The sequence below is a fragment of the Neodiprion fabricii genome, chromosome 5, assembly GCF_021155785.1.
Source record: "Neodiprion fabricii isolate iyNeoFabr1 chromosome 5, iyNeoFabr1.1, whole genome shotgun sequence".
Taxonomy (NCBI): Eukaryota; Metazoa; Arthropoda; class Insecta; order Hymenoptera; family Diprionidae; genus Neodiprion; species Neodiprion fabricii.
Window position 1 is genome coordinate 34,557,738 of NC_060243.1, and position 20,793 is coordinate 34,578,530.

General features: G+C 41.4%; 1 protein-coding gene across 1 annotated transcript; it reads right to left on the reverse strand.

Annotated features, from left to right (window-relative positions):
- Positions 1-11,864: 11,864 nt before the first annotated feature.
- On the reverse strand, positions 11,865-13,680 carry LOC124182584 (cytochrome P450 9e2-like). Its single transcript, XM_046570039.1, has one exon. The coding sequence runs from the start codon at positions 13,570-13,572 to the stop codon at positions 12,055-12,057; it is 1,518 nt and encodes a 505-aa protein (XP_046425995.1). The 5' UTR covers positions 13,573-13,680; the 3' UTR covers positions 11,865-12,054.
- Positions 13,681-20,793: the final 7,113 nt, after the last annotated feature.

A 20,793-nucleotide genomic window follows, 5' to 3' on the forward strand; every position in this document is an offset into this window, starting at 1 on the left:
TCTTAAGTCTCGTGATAATTTATCGATGCCAACTGACCAGAGCACACTTCCTGACATCACAACTATCACATGGCAATAAATTTCAGGACGAACCAATGTTTTACAGAAAAAAGGGATGCATTTTCGTAAATACTCTTAAAATCGGTCACGTCATTTTGCGCTCAAACAGCTTTTCGAAATTTTTTCCCACTTGTACACAGTTTCGTTACTGCAAGAGGGAAAGAATTTCGAAAGGCTTGATCAGGGGAGACCAGCGAAAAGTGGGTGTCTTCTCGTAACGTTCCCCTTAGCCGATTCTTATTTCATCATCAGAAGCTGATGTACATTATACCCGTTGAAGTTTTGCGAAGAAGGTGTATAATAGCCAGTACCGCGTATTATTGTACCCGGTGTCACGCCCCGGGATACTTTTGCATTTACACCAATAAATCTCCCGGTTATTGTCTAGATAAACTTTCTGACGCTCGCTGAACCAATATATTCTTATTAGGGTAATAAAAACCTTTACCCAAGTTGAAGCTGAATCTTCCGACCTATCGTATATCTTTATTTACAGGAAATCTTTTTACTTCCGGACTATCTTCCTGCGAACCCACCTTACACAGGAAATTTCACCCGCTGTCTACCCCGTTCTCGTAAAGCCCAACTTTCCACAGCGGAAACCTGATCCTCGGAGCTCGATTTTCTTTCAGCCTGCGTGACCCGAATTGACATGAATGAAATATTTTCAGCAAACTTGATATTCGAATTATCTTTTGCTCATCTACGATGCCAACAGCCATGCGAAAAACTAAAGTCATCATGGATGGAACATCTAACTGAAAGTACAAACAAAACATGCGTGAAAGATGAAATTTGTTGAAATCTTTTGAAATTTTGTGGAATCCCTGAAATATTTTGTAATATTTGTAAATCTTTGGAATCGTATCAAACCTTTTGAAATCCTTTGAAATTCCATGAAGTCTCTTCTAAACTTGTGAAATCCCTGAAATCTTTCAAAATCTTTGTAATCTTGAAATCAAGTGTACATCAAATACATGAGTGATTAACCCCTCGGCTTACAATCAGTGGAGCGTTATCGTTTTCTCGTCGACAAGTCAAATATTGGTGTTACTTCATTACACGTTCGCCTGATTATTCGAAAAAGAAGAAATGATCATTTAGCATAATTACGTGATTTATTTGTATGTACTGCATTTTTCTACACAAATTATTCTTCTCTGTGGTGGTTTTTCACTTGTACTTTTTCTTTAAAGGTAACACGGAGGTGTGTCGAGAAGTCTGTGGCTGCAATAAAAGGTTACCTTTGTATTGTATGGCCATTCCGAAACGTACAAGAAATTGCATTGCAGTCCGCACGACACATCACAGCTCAATAAAATGGCGTCGTTAGTGAGCCAATAACACGCTCGAATAAACACTGCCAGGAATAGTTAAATTGTTTCGATGAATTTTCAGCTTTGGATGCAGGAATTAGCCGTAACGAGAGTTGAGTCAGGCCTCATGAGAATTTTCCGCATTGCTATTTAGGAGCAAATATTGTCCAAAACAAATAGATAAATGACACAAGGTAAGGAAAAAGTAAATCAACGCTACTGCACCAATGAAGAAAAATAAATACCTACCTTAAATTTTTCGTAATTGGTTCTGATTTCTGTACTTGAATATTCAAGAATATACATACCTGAAAATTCTGCTTGTTGTTCTTCTTTGCTTTTCACATTTATTTTACAAACTGCAATTGTAAATTCATTCGCATGTTTACTGTTTCTGCATAACGACATGAGAAGTTAATTTAACTGCAGTTACTGGCTTGTCATTCACCACATCACGCGTTATATCAAAGTATCACTGCAGTTGAAGCAAAATGCCATTGAATCCCAGGGTATTATCCCAACCACAAAATGCTTTGATAGAACGGTAGCGCGGTAGCTTGCCAAAGGATGCTTCTGACACATGCAATTCCTGCGGTGTTTCATTCAGACCGGAATCTGTTCTCTGAACGAGCTATTGGTATCAGAAAAAAACCGTAATTTACTTTTCGCTGTCAGCATTCATGACGTGGATTCGCCAGAACTTTCAAGTCTTTAGGTCATGCTAGTTGAGGCGAGATCGGAAAGCAGGCAATTATTTAGGGTAGAGGTAACGTCAAGTGTCTCATATGGGTTTGCAACTGAAAAAAGGTTCACCAAAAAGAGGGAAATAGTGGGTCAACAAGTCACCAGAATGGCGGTCATAAGCAACAAAGGAAACAATCTGATTGGCGCTTAGCAATCAGGGTGCGATCGGGTTCAATCTGATTGGTGCTTGGTGTAACTCTTGCAGCAGCAACGCCATCTTAACCCTTTCAGTCACGCAGTTCAGTTTGTTTTTGACACAGAAGATTAATTATACGTTTCCTATGTATTTTTCGACACTGCATGCGAATCTGATCTCAAAAATTCGTCATAACTGAAAACAACTCGGGAAATGGGGTGAAAACGGGGTGACTTATCAACATTGTTTTAGATAGTGTTCTTGGGTGAAATTTACATGAATATTTATTTTGGGACAGTACGATTTTAGGCCGAGAATAGGTGCAACCCCCAATATTATTTATATGCACCTCTAAAGAGAGTGAAAACTACCGTTATGTATTGAATTTCGTAAATCTAATGGCCATTCTGAGATCCTTGGTTTGTCAACCAATGAATTCCAATCGTTTCTAAGTGTACGTTCAAATTTCGCCGCTAACGAATTACATTCACGCAAATACTATATTTCTCCATATGTTTATTAATAAAAATTGTATACAATTGTGGATTCACAAAAAATCCTAATCATTCCAAAGTTTAAGTTTTATTTTTTTTATCTGAAAATGCAAAAAAATTCAGAATTTCGTATGGGACAGAATTAAAAAAAAATGACAAAAAAAAAGAAAGAAAAAAAGGGGTGCCACTATAGTCTTCATTGTAGGCTTCAGTGACTGAAAGGGTTAATATCCGTCTACTCTGTGGACACTTTCTATACACGGAGATAGTCCTCCTACCTCTATCCTCCATACAGAAAATAAAATAGATTACGATAGGATAAGTTAGGTTAGAAAAGACGAGTTCACTCGTGAATGTTTTTTTTCTCAAAATGCATCGCTATGCCCTTACGGGTTGAAACCCGAGTAGCGTTGTGGGTACTTATTAGACAGGTTTTGAAATTCTCTACAAAAAAATGATTGCGACTTTGTACATGTTCGAGCCCGTATAGCCTGTGAGACAACAATCAACATCAGCAGCTGTCTGTGTAAAATATTTCATCGTGTAGACTCGAAGTGATCACCCCGTATTCCGTTTGTGGCACGAATTCTGCTCGCACGCTGCCTGCCCGGGCGTACATTACTTACGTGACCGCCTGCTGCAGCATGGGGTTTGTTGATTTGCGGCGAACCAGTTTTGCGAACGATGTCTAAACTGGTAATTGCCTCGATGTATCTTTCCCTTATTGGATCCGAGGGAATGAAACACTCATACGCTATCCTGAAGGTTGTACCTCAGGTCACGGATAACGTGATGACGAAGCACAAACAGTTACAACACACATCGCAGATGTATCTGCTGTTTACTTTTTTCTAGTGATGTAACGAATATTCGCACTCGCAAAAAACGTGCGAACATTTTGTGAATGTGACCCTCGCACACACTTCATATTTTACTTTTAAAAATTGCGAAAATAATATTAAATAAGACAGAAACATTAGTTTGATAATGAACTTTTATTATCAAAGTTTGTCTTAACATTTAAATCACACTCTAACCTCAAAATTAATTTGTTTCTGTTGTCAATTTGTCGTTAAATGATGAAACAAACAATCGGCTTGGTTTGGATCAGCTCGGCAATTTTCGGAATAAGATGCAAACGGCGCTAATTTGTGTGTACGACTTACATGGTGTACCTGTCGGTCAATCAATCGTCAACTTTTAGCCATCGAGAAATGGCGCCAGATTTAAAAATGTACATTCGCATTCGCGTTTGCATTCGCGAATACTCAAGAATTTACATTCGTTACACCATTATTTTTCAGTAAATGAGGTATTTGGTAAATTTTAGGGTCTCGTGATCGAAATTCTAGAAACACCATACTACTTCATAACGCTTTTTCGAACCTCAGGGGCAATCTTTTCACATTATTATGTCTGATATAGATTGTTTGCTTTCATTTTTAACAAAATACCGCATTTATACAAATCTAATTTCCTGGAATGCTTGAATGTGTTCGTTCACCGCGAGACGTAAAACATGCATTCAAACAGCTCACCTTTAGAAAAAAAAAAATTAAAAATCAGTAATTCTTCCACTGCCAGAGGCAGGTAAATTGAATTTTATTTCTTCGAATTCCAGATCGTTTACTCGGTTATTAAATTTGAACTCGAGTAAGTACCTGCCCGGAATGTCACAAGTTAAAATGTATTCTGCATATACAACGCTAATTAGTAATATTTTTAATTACAGCTAACGACCAATAAAATTTGTACCTCAAAATTCGAGCTCTTTATTTTTGACCAGCGATACATTCATTATGGATTTCCATTTGCAAACAGTAATGACGCTATTGTCGCTAAAAATATTTGACTGTTAAAGTAAAGTAACATACACATGACGGAATAACAAGCTTGGACCACGATATGTGAAATTGTTACAGCTGTGTTGTGTTTTTAAACCTGGATCGCTGCAGTGCGCTAATTGAACATTTTTCCACCAATTACGCATCAATTTTTTACTACAAATAAAAGTTGCGAAATGTTCCCAATTTTTTAACAAATACAATTCATCATATCCGAGTAAAAGTAACATGTTTTAAAATAATTTACAATTAGCGAGTACAGCGGTACTGGAGCGTTGAAAAAATACTTTTCCTTCTCCAGCGGCCTTTTGTTCGTTTATATGTTACATATTTTGAGAGAAATGTGAAGTTCTTTTTCCGCTCGGCCTTACGTATTAAAATAATAATGTAAGTACTTGACGTGTTATTCAAAGAGCCAAAATACCTGCAGCCGAGTCTTTGGCAGACCCTGAAATTAATAGCGGATTCCCCTGGCGATAAAGCCTCTCTAAATAACCGGAGTGTTAACGTATGGGGATTCCAGTACATCCCGCGGTCAGTTTATTAAATTCAACCTCAATTAGTGCGTGTAATTAAATGGAAGGGTAATCAGCGAATCTGGTACCCAAGAAACGTAACAACCAACAAATATTCTGACATCCTCGATTCACCCCTCCTAAAGTCCTAACTAAACGGTGCAATTATTCATTATCGCCACGAATAGCAGCCGAATAGACGAGAGGCATGTTCATGGTTCATTTCTTGCCAAATTGGAGACTGCGTATCAACTAAAAGCGGACCTGCAAGTGGCCTCTCAACGCAAACTGTGTATTTGCACGACGATCCTTATCTTATTCGAGTCGCTGGCCTCTGATGTCTGCTTCAAACTTTGCTTTCATACTCCAGTAAATAAGCATGAAAGGTAGTCCTTTTTAGGTATGAATCCGGAAACTTGATCCAAGAGTGATTTGATGATGCTGAATGGAATGGTGATGGTAATTTTGCATTAAACCTCCGAAAACATTATAAGAAAAAGGTTAAACCGTTTAATTCGGCACCTAATATCTTTATCAAAATATGTGTAAAAAAAAAGTTGTTGAGGCCAAAAAAAAAAAACATAGGAAAGTGTCCTGTGTTTATCTTCGTATCTTCAAAAATAAGTGAGAAAAAATGAAATACCTTTTAAATGGGAGGGGGCGAAAACATCAAAATTTCAAATAATAATAAAAATATTAAATTCACGTACTTGTCGAGTTTTTTGTTACATATAATTGCTTTCGTAAAAGTTAATCGAAACCCTTTGCATCCCTTTTTTATAATGATCTTGGGGGCTGATTGCAAAATTATTATCACCATTTGATTCAGCGTCATCGACTCACCCTTACATCAAATTTCCGGATTCATACCTAAAAAGTACGACTTTTTGATTTTTTTCTAAGCCTATCAGCCCAATCGCAGAGCTGTGACTTTACAAACGAGGGGCTGAACGGTGTAAGGAATGAAACAAACGAAGCTAATATCCACCATAGAATGCGAATCCCAGTCCCGTGACTAGACGATGAAAATTATGCACCGTCATACACGTCTGAGTCGTTTTGCTACCCGCCGTTATGGGAGATCAAAGAGAAGTAATGGATTCAATTTCAGGGTCAGCAGTTGTTGCATCCGCGGATGAATATTACATGAGGAAAGGCTTAAGGTTCCATTGGGGAATATAAAGGGTCTTCTTCTTCGCCGGAATGATTTGTGGTACTATTAATGCATGGCTCGCGTCGCGATCTTGATCAGCATTGGAAAAATGCTCCGTCGCCTTCCACGATTTCGAGGATTATCATCGCTCCATTGAATTTCCTCGAACTTTTTCACCCTGAGAGTTATACTACGAAACACGTCACGCAGCGGCTAAACGCAAGTTATCGTCGACTCGTCGACCGCTTGCGCATTTCGGCCACGTAACTGCTCATAACTTTCAATTCTAGCAATGAATGTCGAGTCGAACTTACGATCCAATTTAGCCCCAGTCATTCGGGTTACGTAAGTTTTTTTCCTTTCCGTTTTCAGCGTTCCAGTCCGTTAGCTGTTCCGGTTCCACGTTCCTCGGAACAATTATTCATATAATAAATCGAAGGAGCGCCCTTCATTCGTTTGAACATGAATGGTAATCCTTACCTCAGCTAATTTTGTTGTTGCGTTTTGCCTGATTTCAATAAAAGAAACGTCTTCAATAAAAGGTAAATTGACTCCTCGTAAAGTTGCCCGTTGTTCTGGAACAATTTATGCCAGCAGTGCGTGACGTTTACTGATAGTCTTTCACACGCCGGTGTTTCGCATCCCCTTTACGCATCCACTTTACGATTTTTTGGTGTATTTAGAGATGTTCTAGTACGCTTTGATGATTTTTAATACAATTTTTGAAACGGGGTTTTCCTAGGCAATATTTGCGTTCCAACTAATCTCCACAGATGTAACATGCTGTTTATGCCAATGTAGTATCCTACATTTCCCTAGAGACTGTATTACACGATCGTACGTTTCCCTCTATGCGGTTCGACATGATAACCTGGACATAGATAGCATGTAACCTAGATAGCTCACGAGCATGACGAAAGAGACCTTTCAGTAGCCTACCTCACTGACAAGTGCGAAACCTAGACCCACTGTAGTGCGAAAACAATGAAAGCACCACCTGGCGGCTAAAAACATAACCTCACAATAGTCGAATTCCATTCCGTACATTCTACTACCTACCTACTACGTTTTCTTTCATAAAGATGTTACGTTCACAATTACCAGAGTGGCAACGCTGATATGTACTATAATATCATTAAGAGCAGTGACACTTGTTGAAATTACTTTACTATACCGAATTGGTACAACGGAATGCTTACCACGGATTTTCGAATTGGCAAATGAACACAGAGACGAGGAGGTCGTCGCAGTTCGTACATTTATGCGACCCCCAAGGGCCCTTATTTGCGCTAAGCCGGATTATTCTGGTGCTTGTGAAGAAATTAAAAGCTTGTGGACCTTTATATCAAGCTTGCATTTCCGGTAATTTTCCCTTCAGCGACATTTTCGCTAAGCAGGGTGGGGGGGGATTCGTGCTTCAGACTTTTGTGAACTGCAACGTATTTAAACCGTTGAAGAATCGCATCATTTTTGAATTTGTTACAATATGGGTAGTAAAAATATTTCACCTGCATAATTAGTGCTTGAGCATTTGTAATAATGAGTCTTAGGGATCCGGTAACGATCTCTCGCGCAGTCAGCGAATGATCGGAAACGTTTTCGAGGAATTGTGAATTATAATCTCACGCGAAAAATTTATGATTGAAAGAAACCGCCATATTGGATTCTCCCCATTCATTCAATTTCTTTAATTCCGGTGCGAACATTATTTACGATCAAAAGAGAAAAAAATGACGAGTAAAGAAGAGGGGAAAAAATGTCTGTAAAACGAATAGGAGTAAAAATAGCTTGGGGCTGCAGTTGACAAAGGAAAATACGTCTTCTCCAATTCTCCGAGCTGCTATTCACTTGACAAGCAATATTCGTACCGAGGAAAACGTTGGTCGAATCTCAGAATACACGGTGGCTTACAAATTTTCATTTCTCAAGTGAAAATGTTGTGAAACACGTCAAACAAGTGTTGTTGTTTTTCATACAAAATTTATAATTTACGTATAATAATTCTCTAAAATTGATTGAATATTAACGGCAATAATAATTGAGATGCCTTTTTTTTTACAACGAAGTCTCCGAAATCTCTGTAGTTAATCACACAAATTTCAACCGCAGTAGAAAAATTTATTCCGAGGTCACCCGGTGATAACATTTTTAAGACCTCTGGATTTTCGGGCGAGCGTAAATCTCGCTCTTCACCACAAACACGTAATTTCTATGAAACCCCGTCAGGCCATTTAATTAAGAGAAATGTATTCAATTAACTTAAACTGCGGCTAATTACCCTTAACTTGACTCCTGATGCTGGTTTATCGATCTTTGACGTGTTTCTAGCGAACGTCTTCCTCTACCCACGTCACAATATTATACCGTTGTCTATAAACTATTTAGAGTTTTTAGTTTCACGGGAGAACAAAATACGCAACCATTCTAAATAGCGATGGACACTAAACTAGAAATAAGCGGACCCGACTCGATTGAATCGGTAAAAATGGCTCGATTAATCGATCATTTCGTTGTTTTTTTTTTTTTTTGAAACGGTGAAAATGAAAGAAAAATTTCGTAAATTTCAATATTCACTCTTAATAGCGGAAAAGTTTCTTGATAATGTATAGTTCATTTTTGTTCAATCATAATTCCAAACCAAAGTCCCTCCAAGTCGGACTCGATCTTGTCAATGTCGCATGATTATCTCTGTACTTAAAATGAAGAAAGGAAAATTTAGCAGCAGATTCCGAAATTCACAATGAAAAATTGATCGATCAATCGAACTATCATCTATGAGCAGACAGTATCGTGGAATAGTTATACCCGGCACAACGCGAATGAAATATCAATATCGACGAGTTATCGTGGGACGACGCGGGTTGCGTGTTTTTATTCAACTTCGCAGGGATGGCAAATTAATGCCTCGAACCGTAAAGCTAACCGCAAACCGGGGGTCGGAAAGCGCAGGGGTTGGCGCTTGCTCAGGGACGTGGATCCAACGACCCTGCAGCCACAGTCAGCGATAATATCCGAAAGGCAAGCAGCTGGGCTCGACGCAATATCGAGCCAAGCCGTCATCTTCGCTGTATGTACATACTATACACAATCATCGTACGTAGGTGGTCTTGTACCTGTTTGGCCTCCGGTGAGAAATGAACGCACCGCTATGTCACCCGCCAGTAAATAATGTCAATCGTTCGTTGATTGACTTCCTGGGTGGGCGAGAAATCCAAGGAAGCACTGAGTGCCAAGTCTTCGCGCCAATGCCGCCTTGGAATGAGTCAATTTCTCTCTGCGATTTATATTCCGCTCACGAATTACACGGTTGGAGCTTAAGGAGTAAAAAAAAATGTATGAACGAAAAAAAAATAAATAAAAAATTATGTTATTGGCGTAACCGTGAATATGAAGATCGTTTCAGTACGTCAGAGTTGCAAAATCTCTTGCCCCGTGATTCGCGGCATGCTGAGTTCGCGCTTTTATTCACCTTTTAGCAATTTTCTCATGGCCAACATAAAATCCTCACTGTTCGCTTGCTCGATGCAAATATTATACAAGGATTTAAGTCTTGCAAACTTCGGACAATTACTCGATGAATAGACAGGCATGGTTCTATGTATAACATAGGGCTGAAAAACAGAAAAGAAAAAAACCGAAAGGAGACGGAAAAAATGATGCGAATATCCGAACAATTTTGGGCTTTCCGATCAAAAGGTCGTTGATTCGTGATGGCTTCAAACAACTCGAGTCCGCAGGTCTCGGTGGCCTTGTGTCTCTCGGCAAACCTCACTAATCAACCTCAAATTATTCACCCTCGATGTTTGAGACGAAAGTTGGAAGCCGCAGGATGCTCTGCTTTCCCTCAAACCTTCGGGGAAGAATAATTCACTTGGCAGAATTGAACCCCTGGGAGACCAATTATAAAAATTTCTGTCTGCCTGCAGGTTAACGTGGTTCACGTTAGACGCGATTGGGAGAGGATGAAACAGTCTCATTATTCTTTAAAAGATCTTAAGCGACAGGTTCACCCCGGTTTGCCCTCAGCCTTGATTATCGATTGTAGGAGAATTCGCAATTCTTTTCCGCATCTTCTTCATCTGCGGAAATCGGCGACCCTCTGCACATGACGACTTTCTTGTAAGAGGTTGAACCAGATCGAGATCTGGGCACAGAATAAAACGAAACGCTGCATCAAATTGCATTTACATTCAAATACGATGACGTTTCACAAAGTCCGCATTTCCACAGTAAGGAAACTGGTGCGACGCGACGGTGAGTTGGGCACGGAAATGCAACGAGGCTATTGCCAGCAGCCTCAAATCTCGTGATCAGGGCCGTGATATCCGTTTGGCGAACTTGAAAATCGTTCTTTGATTCCGGAACATTAATATCTACAAGTTTGCTAATATTCAGCCCGTGGTTCGTTTACCATGACCGCGTCTAATCGAACGTAGTATAATTTTAGTAAAAAATTTACATAATTACATTTCAGAGGATAAAACTTCGGCTTTGGGAAATGATAGCGATTTCTTATTGGTCAAATTGCTCCTTCAGAATTGGTTTATGCGTGGTAGATACTCACCTCTTCGTTTAGAACGCGTGGAATTGGCTTGGAAACAGCGTGATCCGACCCTGAGCGCGCTTTGGCAAAGCTCGGAGTCGAGCAGAGCGCAAGTAACGTCGATCCCGCATATGCCACTAGAGATTTCCCGAACGTGGGACCACAATCTTGCTGATTTTGGTTCACCGTTTTATCTGCCCCATATCTGCAGACTATGCTCGGGGTGATGTTCTGCAAATTTAAACACTTACCTGACTCGTAAAATTGATGGATGGACGGGCAAAGTCGTGACAGTATGAAACTGAAAGTCAAGTGAAATGTCATTCTTACAAAAAAGACATTTCGGAATTAGTTGTGTTTTGGAAATATTTCGAACAATTTCTGAGTCCAAAGTTTGACGATAAGTGAGAGGACTTTAAATACGAGCGAACTGACCTGGCAGGACGATCAGTCTCGTGATCAGCCCTTAGCAGCGGATCAATTTGAATCACTGACTGGAGACACAGCAGAGCAGCAGCGTCCCGAAAGCCTTGCGACGAAACCGTAAAGGGTGAAGGACCTCGGGGGTGGATAAGAAGAGTGATGTGATAATTAGTCGAGGGTACGATCCTACTTCTCTGACGGTCTGAACCACTAGAAGTACTTGGAAATTTTTGCCTCGGCATCCAGGCTCATCCACTTTCATCTAATATCATCTGCCTCCGTCATCTCTGGCTCGGAAAACATTCTCGCAGACTCTGGACTAAGCAGCGATCCGTATCCGAGTTACGAGACCGTCAAACCCGATGCGAAACACACGGCGTGCACATACACTACGATACAAGTATTTCGGCAAAGTAATAATTAGTAATGAATATTGTTATAATGTGCCTGGCTGGAAAACATCCGTCCTCGCCGGTGCAGCGGTGCTTGAATATTTCCGACTGTTTCAAGTGTGCCTTATTAAGCATGATTAATGAAATTAAAAATATTTACAATTGGGAACAGATGAAACAAGACCTGTCTGAGTGTAGATATATATTTACGCTGCCTTGTGAAGGGTGGTGCGGGGATAATGCGTGATTGTATATGCTCATTTATTTGTACATCAAATTATGACATAGAATTTTGTCAGAGAATTGAACAGTAACCGATGAATCTGCCAAACGCCATGGAATTGCAATACGGGAAAAATTGGATTTCAATGCTCTCAAACTACAGTTACTTTTGAATGAAAATCACATAATATGTATGTACACTCAATAATTGTTCAGTCTTCCTTGATTCGCGGTTCAACGTTTAGCCAGAAGCCATCCTTGGGTTCTAGCACGAATGTTTTCGGATTCAGTTCTATCCGCGGCTGAGTTTTTGACGATGGCAATATGTTGCATTTAGCAAGAAGATGAAACAGAGCCAACTTTACTTCCATCAGAGCAAAACGAGTGGCGATACAGATTCTGGGTCCCAGTCCAAAAGGAAAGTACACCAACGGAGATATTTTCGACTTGTTCTCCTCGTTGAATCTTTCTGGGTCGAATTTCTCCGGGTCCGAGAAGTACTTCGGGTCGTGATGAAAGCTGTAACATGGTATCCAGACGTTTTGTCCCGGTTGTATCTGCAATGGCTCGAGTCCAGGCAACGATGGTGGCAGGATAAAGCTCTGGTCTCCAACTCTATCCATAATCACAGAGGGCGGAAACATCCTTAACGTCTCGCTGACGACGGCGTCGAGATATTTCATCGTGTGAAGATTTTCGTACGAAATTTCTCCCGCGCCTCTTTCAAGTTCTCTATCAATCTCTGCCTGCAATTTCTTCTGAACCTCCGGATTCAGAGCGAGAAGACGGGCTGCGAAACTCATTGTAGTTGCGGGAGAGTCGAACCCTCCGAGGAAAAAAACGAAAGCCTGTGCAGTCATATCCTCGATAGACAGGGGGGATTTTTCCTTCCTGTCTCCTGATTGCATCATCAGTTGTATCATGTCGGGCCTCACGATTCCTTCCTTCTGTCTCGTCGCAATGGTCGTCTTTATCGCGTTTGAGAAAAATTCCTCTGCCGCACGGTCCAGTATTTTGATATTGAACAGCTTCGAAAGCCATCGAAAGTTTTTTATAAAAAAGAACTTGAACATTTTTACACCAGAGAAGTCTGACACCGACTTCCCCGTCCGGTAAAATTCATTTTCACGATCTTTCAGTGAGTTCACTCTCAGTCCGAATGCCGTTGACGCTATAACGTCGAGGGTGTATCTCCCGAATGTGTCCTTCATATCCAAAGCCCCGTGTTGGGAGTCCGACTTGACTAAGTAATCGGAGAAGTTGATCGCGCATTCTGACATCGTCTTGAACATCATTTTCATCTTGCTGGAGGTGAACGCGGGGCTCAAAATCGTTCGCATGTCTCGCCAGGCTTCGCCTGTTAGTGCAAACAAGTTTTTCTGGAAGAGTGGTTCTGTCGGCGAGTCCGCGAACATCTGGTGGTCAGGAAAACTGTCGAAGTTCTTAATTGTGATGGATTTTACCAGCTCTGGATCCTTCAGCAAAATTACCGGGGTTGTAAAGTCAAAACATCCGACGTATTTGGCTTCGGGGTGACATTGGTACGATTCTTCAATCACTTCGGGCAACGTCTTGAATTGAAAAATTGCTGCAGTCAACGTTCCGAAGATCGGGTTTGGTTTCACGTAAGGGATACCGTGTTTCTTAAAGTAATTTTGATTGCGAGTGAAGAATAAATACGCGCAAAATGCACCCACCGCTATTGTCAGTATTACCGTCCACAAATCCATGTTCTTCTATCGATATCCGTTCAATCACTATTTCAGATGAAGACGCGGACTTTTTTTCATCATCACTGGAAGAATACTACAATGCAACTGAGCCACTTACGTCAAGCATCAGATCTTGTCAAGGCAGCGCCCAACCACTTGACCCCCCGATAACATCACGCGTCCGAGCTCAATGGAGTCAATTATTCGCACTTAGATCGCACTCACATTTTCAGCTACGTTTACTATCTCGAAGATAGAGGGGTCGCCTAATTTTCATACCTGCGACACTCATATGAATAACTCGCTGCTTGATTTGAGAACCTATGCCGTTAGCATAACTAATATTATCACTATCCCCGCCAATGCCTGTCGGAACATAAACAACTTGCATGGATATATATTCTAAATTCTTGATCTGCCACGCATAACTTGTGAAAACACGATGTTTACGTAGTTCGGCTAAACTTGTTTTTGTTTTGATACCCGATGTCTTTTAAATCAATTTTGCACTGGGTGGGTAAGAGGGCTCTCATCTTTGGAATAAAATGAAAAATCTTTCATGGAAATATTACGCACCACTTATCAGGTCCAAGAAAAATGGCCTGGCAGATTGTGGAAACGAATGGTTGGGGCAACCACTGTAATATCACACTTCCGCATCATCCACTTGTTAAACAATCAGTTTGGAGAATGCAAGTGTTAAGGGGAAATAGTTTGCCGCTTCGCAATGCCATTATTATTCTCCTTTTTTCGCCCCGTTTTTCTCCACTCCATTTTGTTGACGATGTATCCACCTCAAAGAAGCTCTTATCCAGTTAGTACAAATCCAAGTTCGTTGTGTACGCAGCTCGGGCCGTTTCACCCGGCGCATAATTTATTTCACGAGGACCCGTGGATGAAGTTCCTAGTTAGATTAGGTAGGACAGTGTTCTCTCAGATACTTGACGTGTAACGCAACGTTACTAAGTAGACGGTGGACGGGTACGTAAACCGTGCTGTGTTTGCTCAGGCCTTGATGCCAGGTTACCAGAGGCAACCGCGAACCCCGGAATATAGTCAGTTTGCCTCCCGCCTCTGCTAACCTCTCTTCTCTCATCATGTCCTTGTCTCTGAATATATCGATAATTATACTGAACTTTACATTCTACCAGTAAGCCGTGCCCTGGGTTCATCATCGCCGCGTTTGGTCCCGTTTATTTTTTGTGTGAAAATGTATAGCTCAGAATATAATTACAAGCTGAAAGTTAACCTCGTATGAAAATGTTAACAAAACTATTGCCCGTTGAAGAACAGAATGAGAGTATTTGAACCGGTGTTAAAAAGGACTAGAGGCGTTGACAAAAAGGCACATGACTTTATGATCATGCGGTGGACGGTGTATCAGAGATAGCAGACTGCTTGCCGCCTTTCATAACCGCAAGTGAGCATCGTCAGCAAGTATAAGGGAACAGCGAAGCGACGGTAAGGAAGGTTGGGAAAGTCTAAAAGAAGGTTCGAGTAGCCGAGAAGAGATGGTTGGTGGTTGGAGGGTGAAACGAGAGGTCAAAGGAGGGATGGCAAGAGTGCGAAGGGTGAGATCGTATCTTTAATTCAGTCAGGAGAAGTTTGTTGGCCGAGGCGAGGGAGCCGGTGGATGTATGTCGATAGGAATGGCACACCAGAGTAAACTCTTGGGACAACTGGCTCCATACTCTATCCGATTGAAAGCGGTTGGCAGGCTAGTCGTTTGTCTAGCGGTTCATCTTATTTGATGGCACAGTGACTGGGCTTTCCGCTACAGCCGGTGATGCTATGTATATATATATACCTATGTGTATATATTTCTTTGAGATAAGTAATTTGCTCCTTGAGCGATTCTCTCAGCGTCACAAAGAGACTACTTGAAATGAAAGATTTCCGACTTCATTCTCTTTATGAAAGTTTTGTACGCTTCTCGTTTCGTTCTCTCCTCGGAAAGGCAGCCTTGGTTCACGATTGGTTTCTTAGGACTCGCGTTTTTATCACATGCGTATGAATAATACTATACGTAGTGTCTGCACCATATTCACGACCAAGTTACGGCGAATAGCTAGCCGTAAAATTTGAACGGAGGTTTATTCATTCTGTGCACTATACGCTTCGCACCATAAGACATTTCGGTGCGTACTTATGTGAGCGTGTGTCTGAAGTTTTGATGTGGCGAAGCGCCTACGACTAGTGGCTGACAACAGCATTCAACTCACGTAGTTGGTTCATTACTATCCGGAGTAAGAAACTTCGCGTATCAATCGGGCCGCATGCCAAAAATCCTATGTGATGTACTGATTTGAATAGTGAGTCTGATACAGCGTCAGGAAAAAAGTTTTAAACTCGTAGACGATATCCGTTTACATTTCTATTGGCTTCAGTTCAACTCCGCTGGAAACGAGGTTTCTGGAGCTTGTTATCAAAGCGAGTCGTGGACCTACACTCTAGGATTTTTATTCCAGAATAAAGATTCCTAAGGGTTCCACTTGAACCGAGACGCGCTGGCGGAATGCTGATATAGTTTTAAAGGACGGTGGCCCTTGGAGTTCGAATATTCGAGACGCTCAACGCGACGTTCAACAGCGCTTACGGAAAAAAGTCTGTATTCAATCCAGTGAAGAAGGTCCGGACAAAACCAAACCTTTGAATAAGCAAATTTTGGGTTCTTCCAGAACTTTGGCCTCAATCTCGCGTACGGGTCAATCAGAAGTTAGCTCAAAGATGAATGCTGCATCACACTTTCTGACCTGATATCTCAACGTTACTTTTCTTCGCTAGAGTGCCAGATGTTTCTTTTAGTACACTCAACTCTAGTCTGTCTTGATGAAGAACGAGGTGAACCTTATCTTTCGTCGAATAACTGGAATTGCGGGTGAAGATGTGTAGCTGTTCTCTCCACGATCTAAGAATAAAGCAAGAATTATACAACATGACGTGCGCAATGGGTCGGGTGAAGAGAATTATATTCCCGCATAGCGTTGGCACTCTGGTGATTGAGAATGTAGTAGCTCTGTGAAAAAAATGTACTAGATCGTTAGTAGAATGTAATGAATAAAATTCGACTATTATGACGTTATATTTTTTGCGGCTAGGTGATGGTTTCATTGTTTTCGTACTTGTCAGTGAGGCAGGTCACTGCCCCTGGTTTATGCCCCATCTAGGTTACATACTATCTAGACCCAGGCTATGATGTAGGGTCACATGGAGGGAAACATAAAACCTTATAATATGGTCTCTAGGAAAATGTAGTGTATAACATTGGCATAAGCAGCATTTTACGTCTATGTGGTTTAGTTGGAAAGTTAATATTACCTGGTAAATCGCGTTTCAAAAATTCTATTAAAAGTCATCAATGCGTGCTGAAACATCTCTAAATGTACTAAAAATTCATAAAGTATAGTAGCGTACCAAAAATGGTCGAAATGTACTAGAAAAGTTGAATTATACTAGGAACGGCAATACTGTCAAATCCTCCATCTTGACGTCCCGGATTCTTCTGATAAGCGAATCAGCGTTAGTGTCGATCATGCAGCCTCGTTGTTATTTACAGGCAATCCTTTTCTCAAGTGATTCTCTCTGCTATGCGGGGCGCCTGTACACCTGTACACAAACATTTGGCCTACCTTGGACCGTGAAACTCGAGACAATGGACGACCGGTGGTGAATGGCGGCAGCTTTGAACGCACTATTGTTCCAATATGCACCTCACGCTGGTGTCTGTGCATACCTACATGCCTCTGTGGCCGTGCGCAAGCACAGTCCGCTTCGCCTCGTGCGGACCGAATTTCCAATTAGCCTAAATCAACATTCTACTGTAAATAATACCCCGCGAATAAACCAGGAACCGCGTTCTCCTCTCATCCACGATCTAGTTTTTACCTCGGAATCCACCGCGCTATCGTTTGCGCTCGGTTTAAATTACACCCAGTGTTCGATTTTCAAGTGCTTAAATCGATCTCTCACTCTCTCTGGTAATGATTTTTCTTGATAAATCTGTAGCCCTTGAATCCATCTGTTCTATTTTATCGACTAACTTCACGTGTCGGGTACTTGTCTCACGTCCGTATGAAAACTCGCCTCGGATAATAGAATGAAAGCAGTTCCGGCAAGCGCGAATCATGCGAAGGGAATCAATTCGTTACTCGATTTACTTTTGGGGATGCTCGGGTGTAAACGAAAGCTTGTAATTTGTGTCTCTGGTCCTCGGAAACTCAGTTCAACCATTTACGAATTATTCCGCAAACAAAGAAGGACAACTCGTGTATTCGCGGGATGTGTACTCGTAACCGCGAGAGTTGGGCAACGCATAACGTACAATTAGGTGTTACAGGTTTGGAGAATCCCCCGGAGAAACAGGATGGTGTAGACACCTCCAGACCTGACCTCTGATCTCCGTGATCATAATTAATAGCCTGTCTCAGAGGAGCATGTGCTGCGGTGTTTGGGGCAGGGTGAATTTGAAGGATGGACCTTCGGCGGGTCGAAAAGGTGCGTTCCATGCTTAGCCACCCTTAGATAAGGTGCGTACAGCGGCCGAAGTAAGCGGCTAACGCGAAGTGTGAAAAGCCCGCTCGAGTCCTCATGAAATTTTCATGCAATGAAATAAATTGTTCTGATGGAGGAGTAACTGGTTCGCGTTGGTGTGGTCGTTTCGGGCAGTCCTTGGAAGACTTCCCATTCTGGTCTTGAGATATTTACTGCCTACACCGTTTCATGGTAATTCGATACCCTTCTCCATCGCGTTTCTCAGCTGTCAACTTGATTCTCTGACACGTAGAGACTATATGCCCGGATGAAATGTTCCCCTTAAAGTTACTCGATCCTCAGACATGCTCATCTTCTAGCATGTCAATATTTCCTCCATAGGTATATATATGTGTGTAAGTGTTATAAATATAATAAGCCAACGAGAGAGACACCAACTATAAAGATAGGCTCGAGTCTGAGTTGTTACCCTCTAGACAGTGTCGGTATTCTATGGTCTTCTTCGTTGGAGCTGTATACAATATACCCACTGATGGGTAATATTTGAAATCGTTTAATTTAAAATAGTATTTCAAAATGTAAATGGCATTACGCATTTAACATTTTAAATCTTTTCAAGGTAACCATTTACATTCATCCGTTTAAATTATGTTTTTGATAGGATCTTCCATTTTTTATTTTAAATGGATTCATTGAAGTATTTTACCCAGCAGTGAATATACCTCGTTATAACAGACGCCATCGGTAAAAGACTAAAATAGACTCTATGCTAATTGTATCAGTTTCCGCTTCTTGTTATATTCTTCAAATCCTCTCCCACAATTCATCAAAACAATAAGTATTATATATTTTTTGCCCAGTGCAATTTTCTGCACATTCCACTTACTTCCTCTACCATCGTGGAAACAGTTTCCATGCTCAACAAATGACCTGACTGTCTCGATAATTGCCAATTTCCTTCACACAACGTATCCACTTCTTAGCCCCGGTTGATTGAGCGACCCGTATACTCTCATCTGACGAGTACCGGCCGAATGAAAGACACCGCAAATAGGGAAATTGGATGTCGGGTGATTTGATCGGCGCTCTAAAATCCAGGTATGAAGTGTGGAAATTGCACTGTACGCAATGAAGAGAAAATCTTACTTACGTGGTTTGCGGTAGAGCAGTCACTCGATCAATACTCCACGCCGAAGATGATAAAAAATAGTGTAAAAATAAAATAAATAAATTGGTTTGAATCAGCCGATGGAAAGTCGACGCTGCGAAAGGTCAGAGCAGGCGAGCATCGTATACCCCAGCACTTTATCTTGGTACACCACCAAGCGAAGCTTTTAGGAAAGAGGTTCTGGTCGTTAAGGAGGCTTCTTTTATTATATATCCGCAGCATCCTGATGTTCGCTGTTACGACTTCGCTAGCCTCGGAAAACCTTCGATACCAAAGAATATACACCCACCGCTCCTTACTGGACGAATCCATCAGTTAGAGGAAGCAATTTATCCTGACCTCAGACCCACGATGTTCTGGTGAAACTATTCAGATCTTAGTACAATAAAAATATTTTGATCCACGAACCCGGCTCGGTTTATCACCGAAATTGCAAGATTAAAAAAAAGGATACTTCTCCCTTGACCACCTACCGTTTTGTCGAGTTACTCCCTCGACGGCATGTGGAAAAAATTGGTCTGACCCACCTTAAGACGTGGATCTAGACTTGGGGCTTAGTGGGTGCTACGACGATGGCTCAGCATTTGTATTCAGGAAGGGATACGGCATGGCCTGAAAAAAGTGCAGCGAAAGAACGAACCGAAAAAAGAGAACAACCGGCATTGCCACCCTTGGGGTAACCCAGCAATTTCAAAAGCGGCAATTCACCTTGTAAGCAAATTAGTAAATCACTACCTGAGCATGTAAGAAAAGCGAATCGCGGAGGCGAACGTGGATTCGCAAAGAAACGACTTCGTTAATGTAAATTGGTAACGGTGGAAAGAGTCAACTCGACGGGAAAGGCAAGTGTATCAAAAAAGGACCTGTCCACTTTGAAGGAAGGTCTTCTGAAAAATCGAAATACAGTACTACAGTTTCTATCGGAGATCTTCTAGAGGAGAAGAGGATGACAGAGAAAATTTGAGTTCAGAGGAAAAGAAAGAATTATAAACGTGGAAACTGAAAAGAAGAGAACATAAATAATTCCCATTTTTAATTTTCCTTGTTCCGAACTTCCTTGCATGTTTTTTGTATACACTTGTTTCTCTAATATCTTCGGAAAAGCTTTGGACTCCGGTGAGCAGCATCAAAGATTATCTCGGATCGCGTGTCGAGGTGTCTTAACAACGGGGTCTTAACTCCTACAGGAAGATGTGGACACGTGAAGGAGAGAGAGAGGGAACAGAGGGATTAGGAGAGAACTAGAGAGAGAGAGGGAGAGAGAGAGAGGAAGAAATGGAGAAAGAATGAGCGAGGCAGAGGGAGGTTCCCTCAACGGTTCAAGGCTATTACCAGCCCGTAACATCTCCCCCAGGACCCTCTATTCCACCTCGCCCACTACGTGTGCCAACATATATCCTCCCACAGACATTTCACACATCCTTGTTGGGCCATCCGAGCATGCCTCGGTTATATCCTTCAGTTAGACGCGAAGAACTAGCGGATAGTTCGAGTTTCTCTGCGGCTCGAAAGTCGGAACGTATCAATCCTCTTATTTCCGGTAATTCTGTGCGACAAAGCATAAGGATACCCTTGTGTTT

Excerpts from the sequence above, each read along its gene's own strand:
- LOC124182584 (XM_046570039.1), bottom strand. The coding sequence starts at position 13,572 with ATGGATTTGTGGACGGTAATACTGACAATAGCGGTGGGTGCATTTTGC.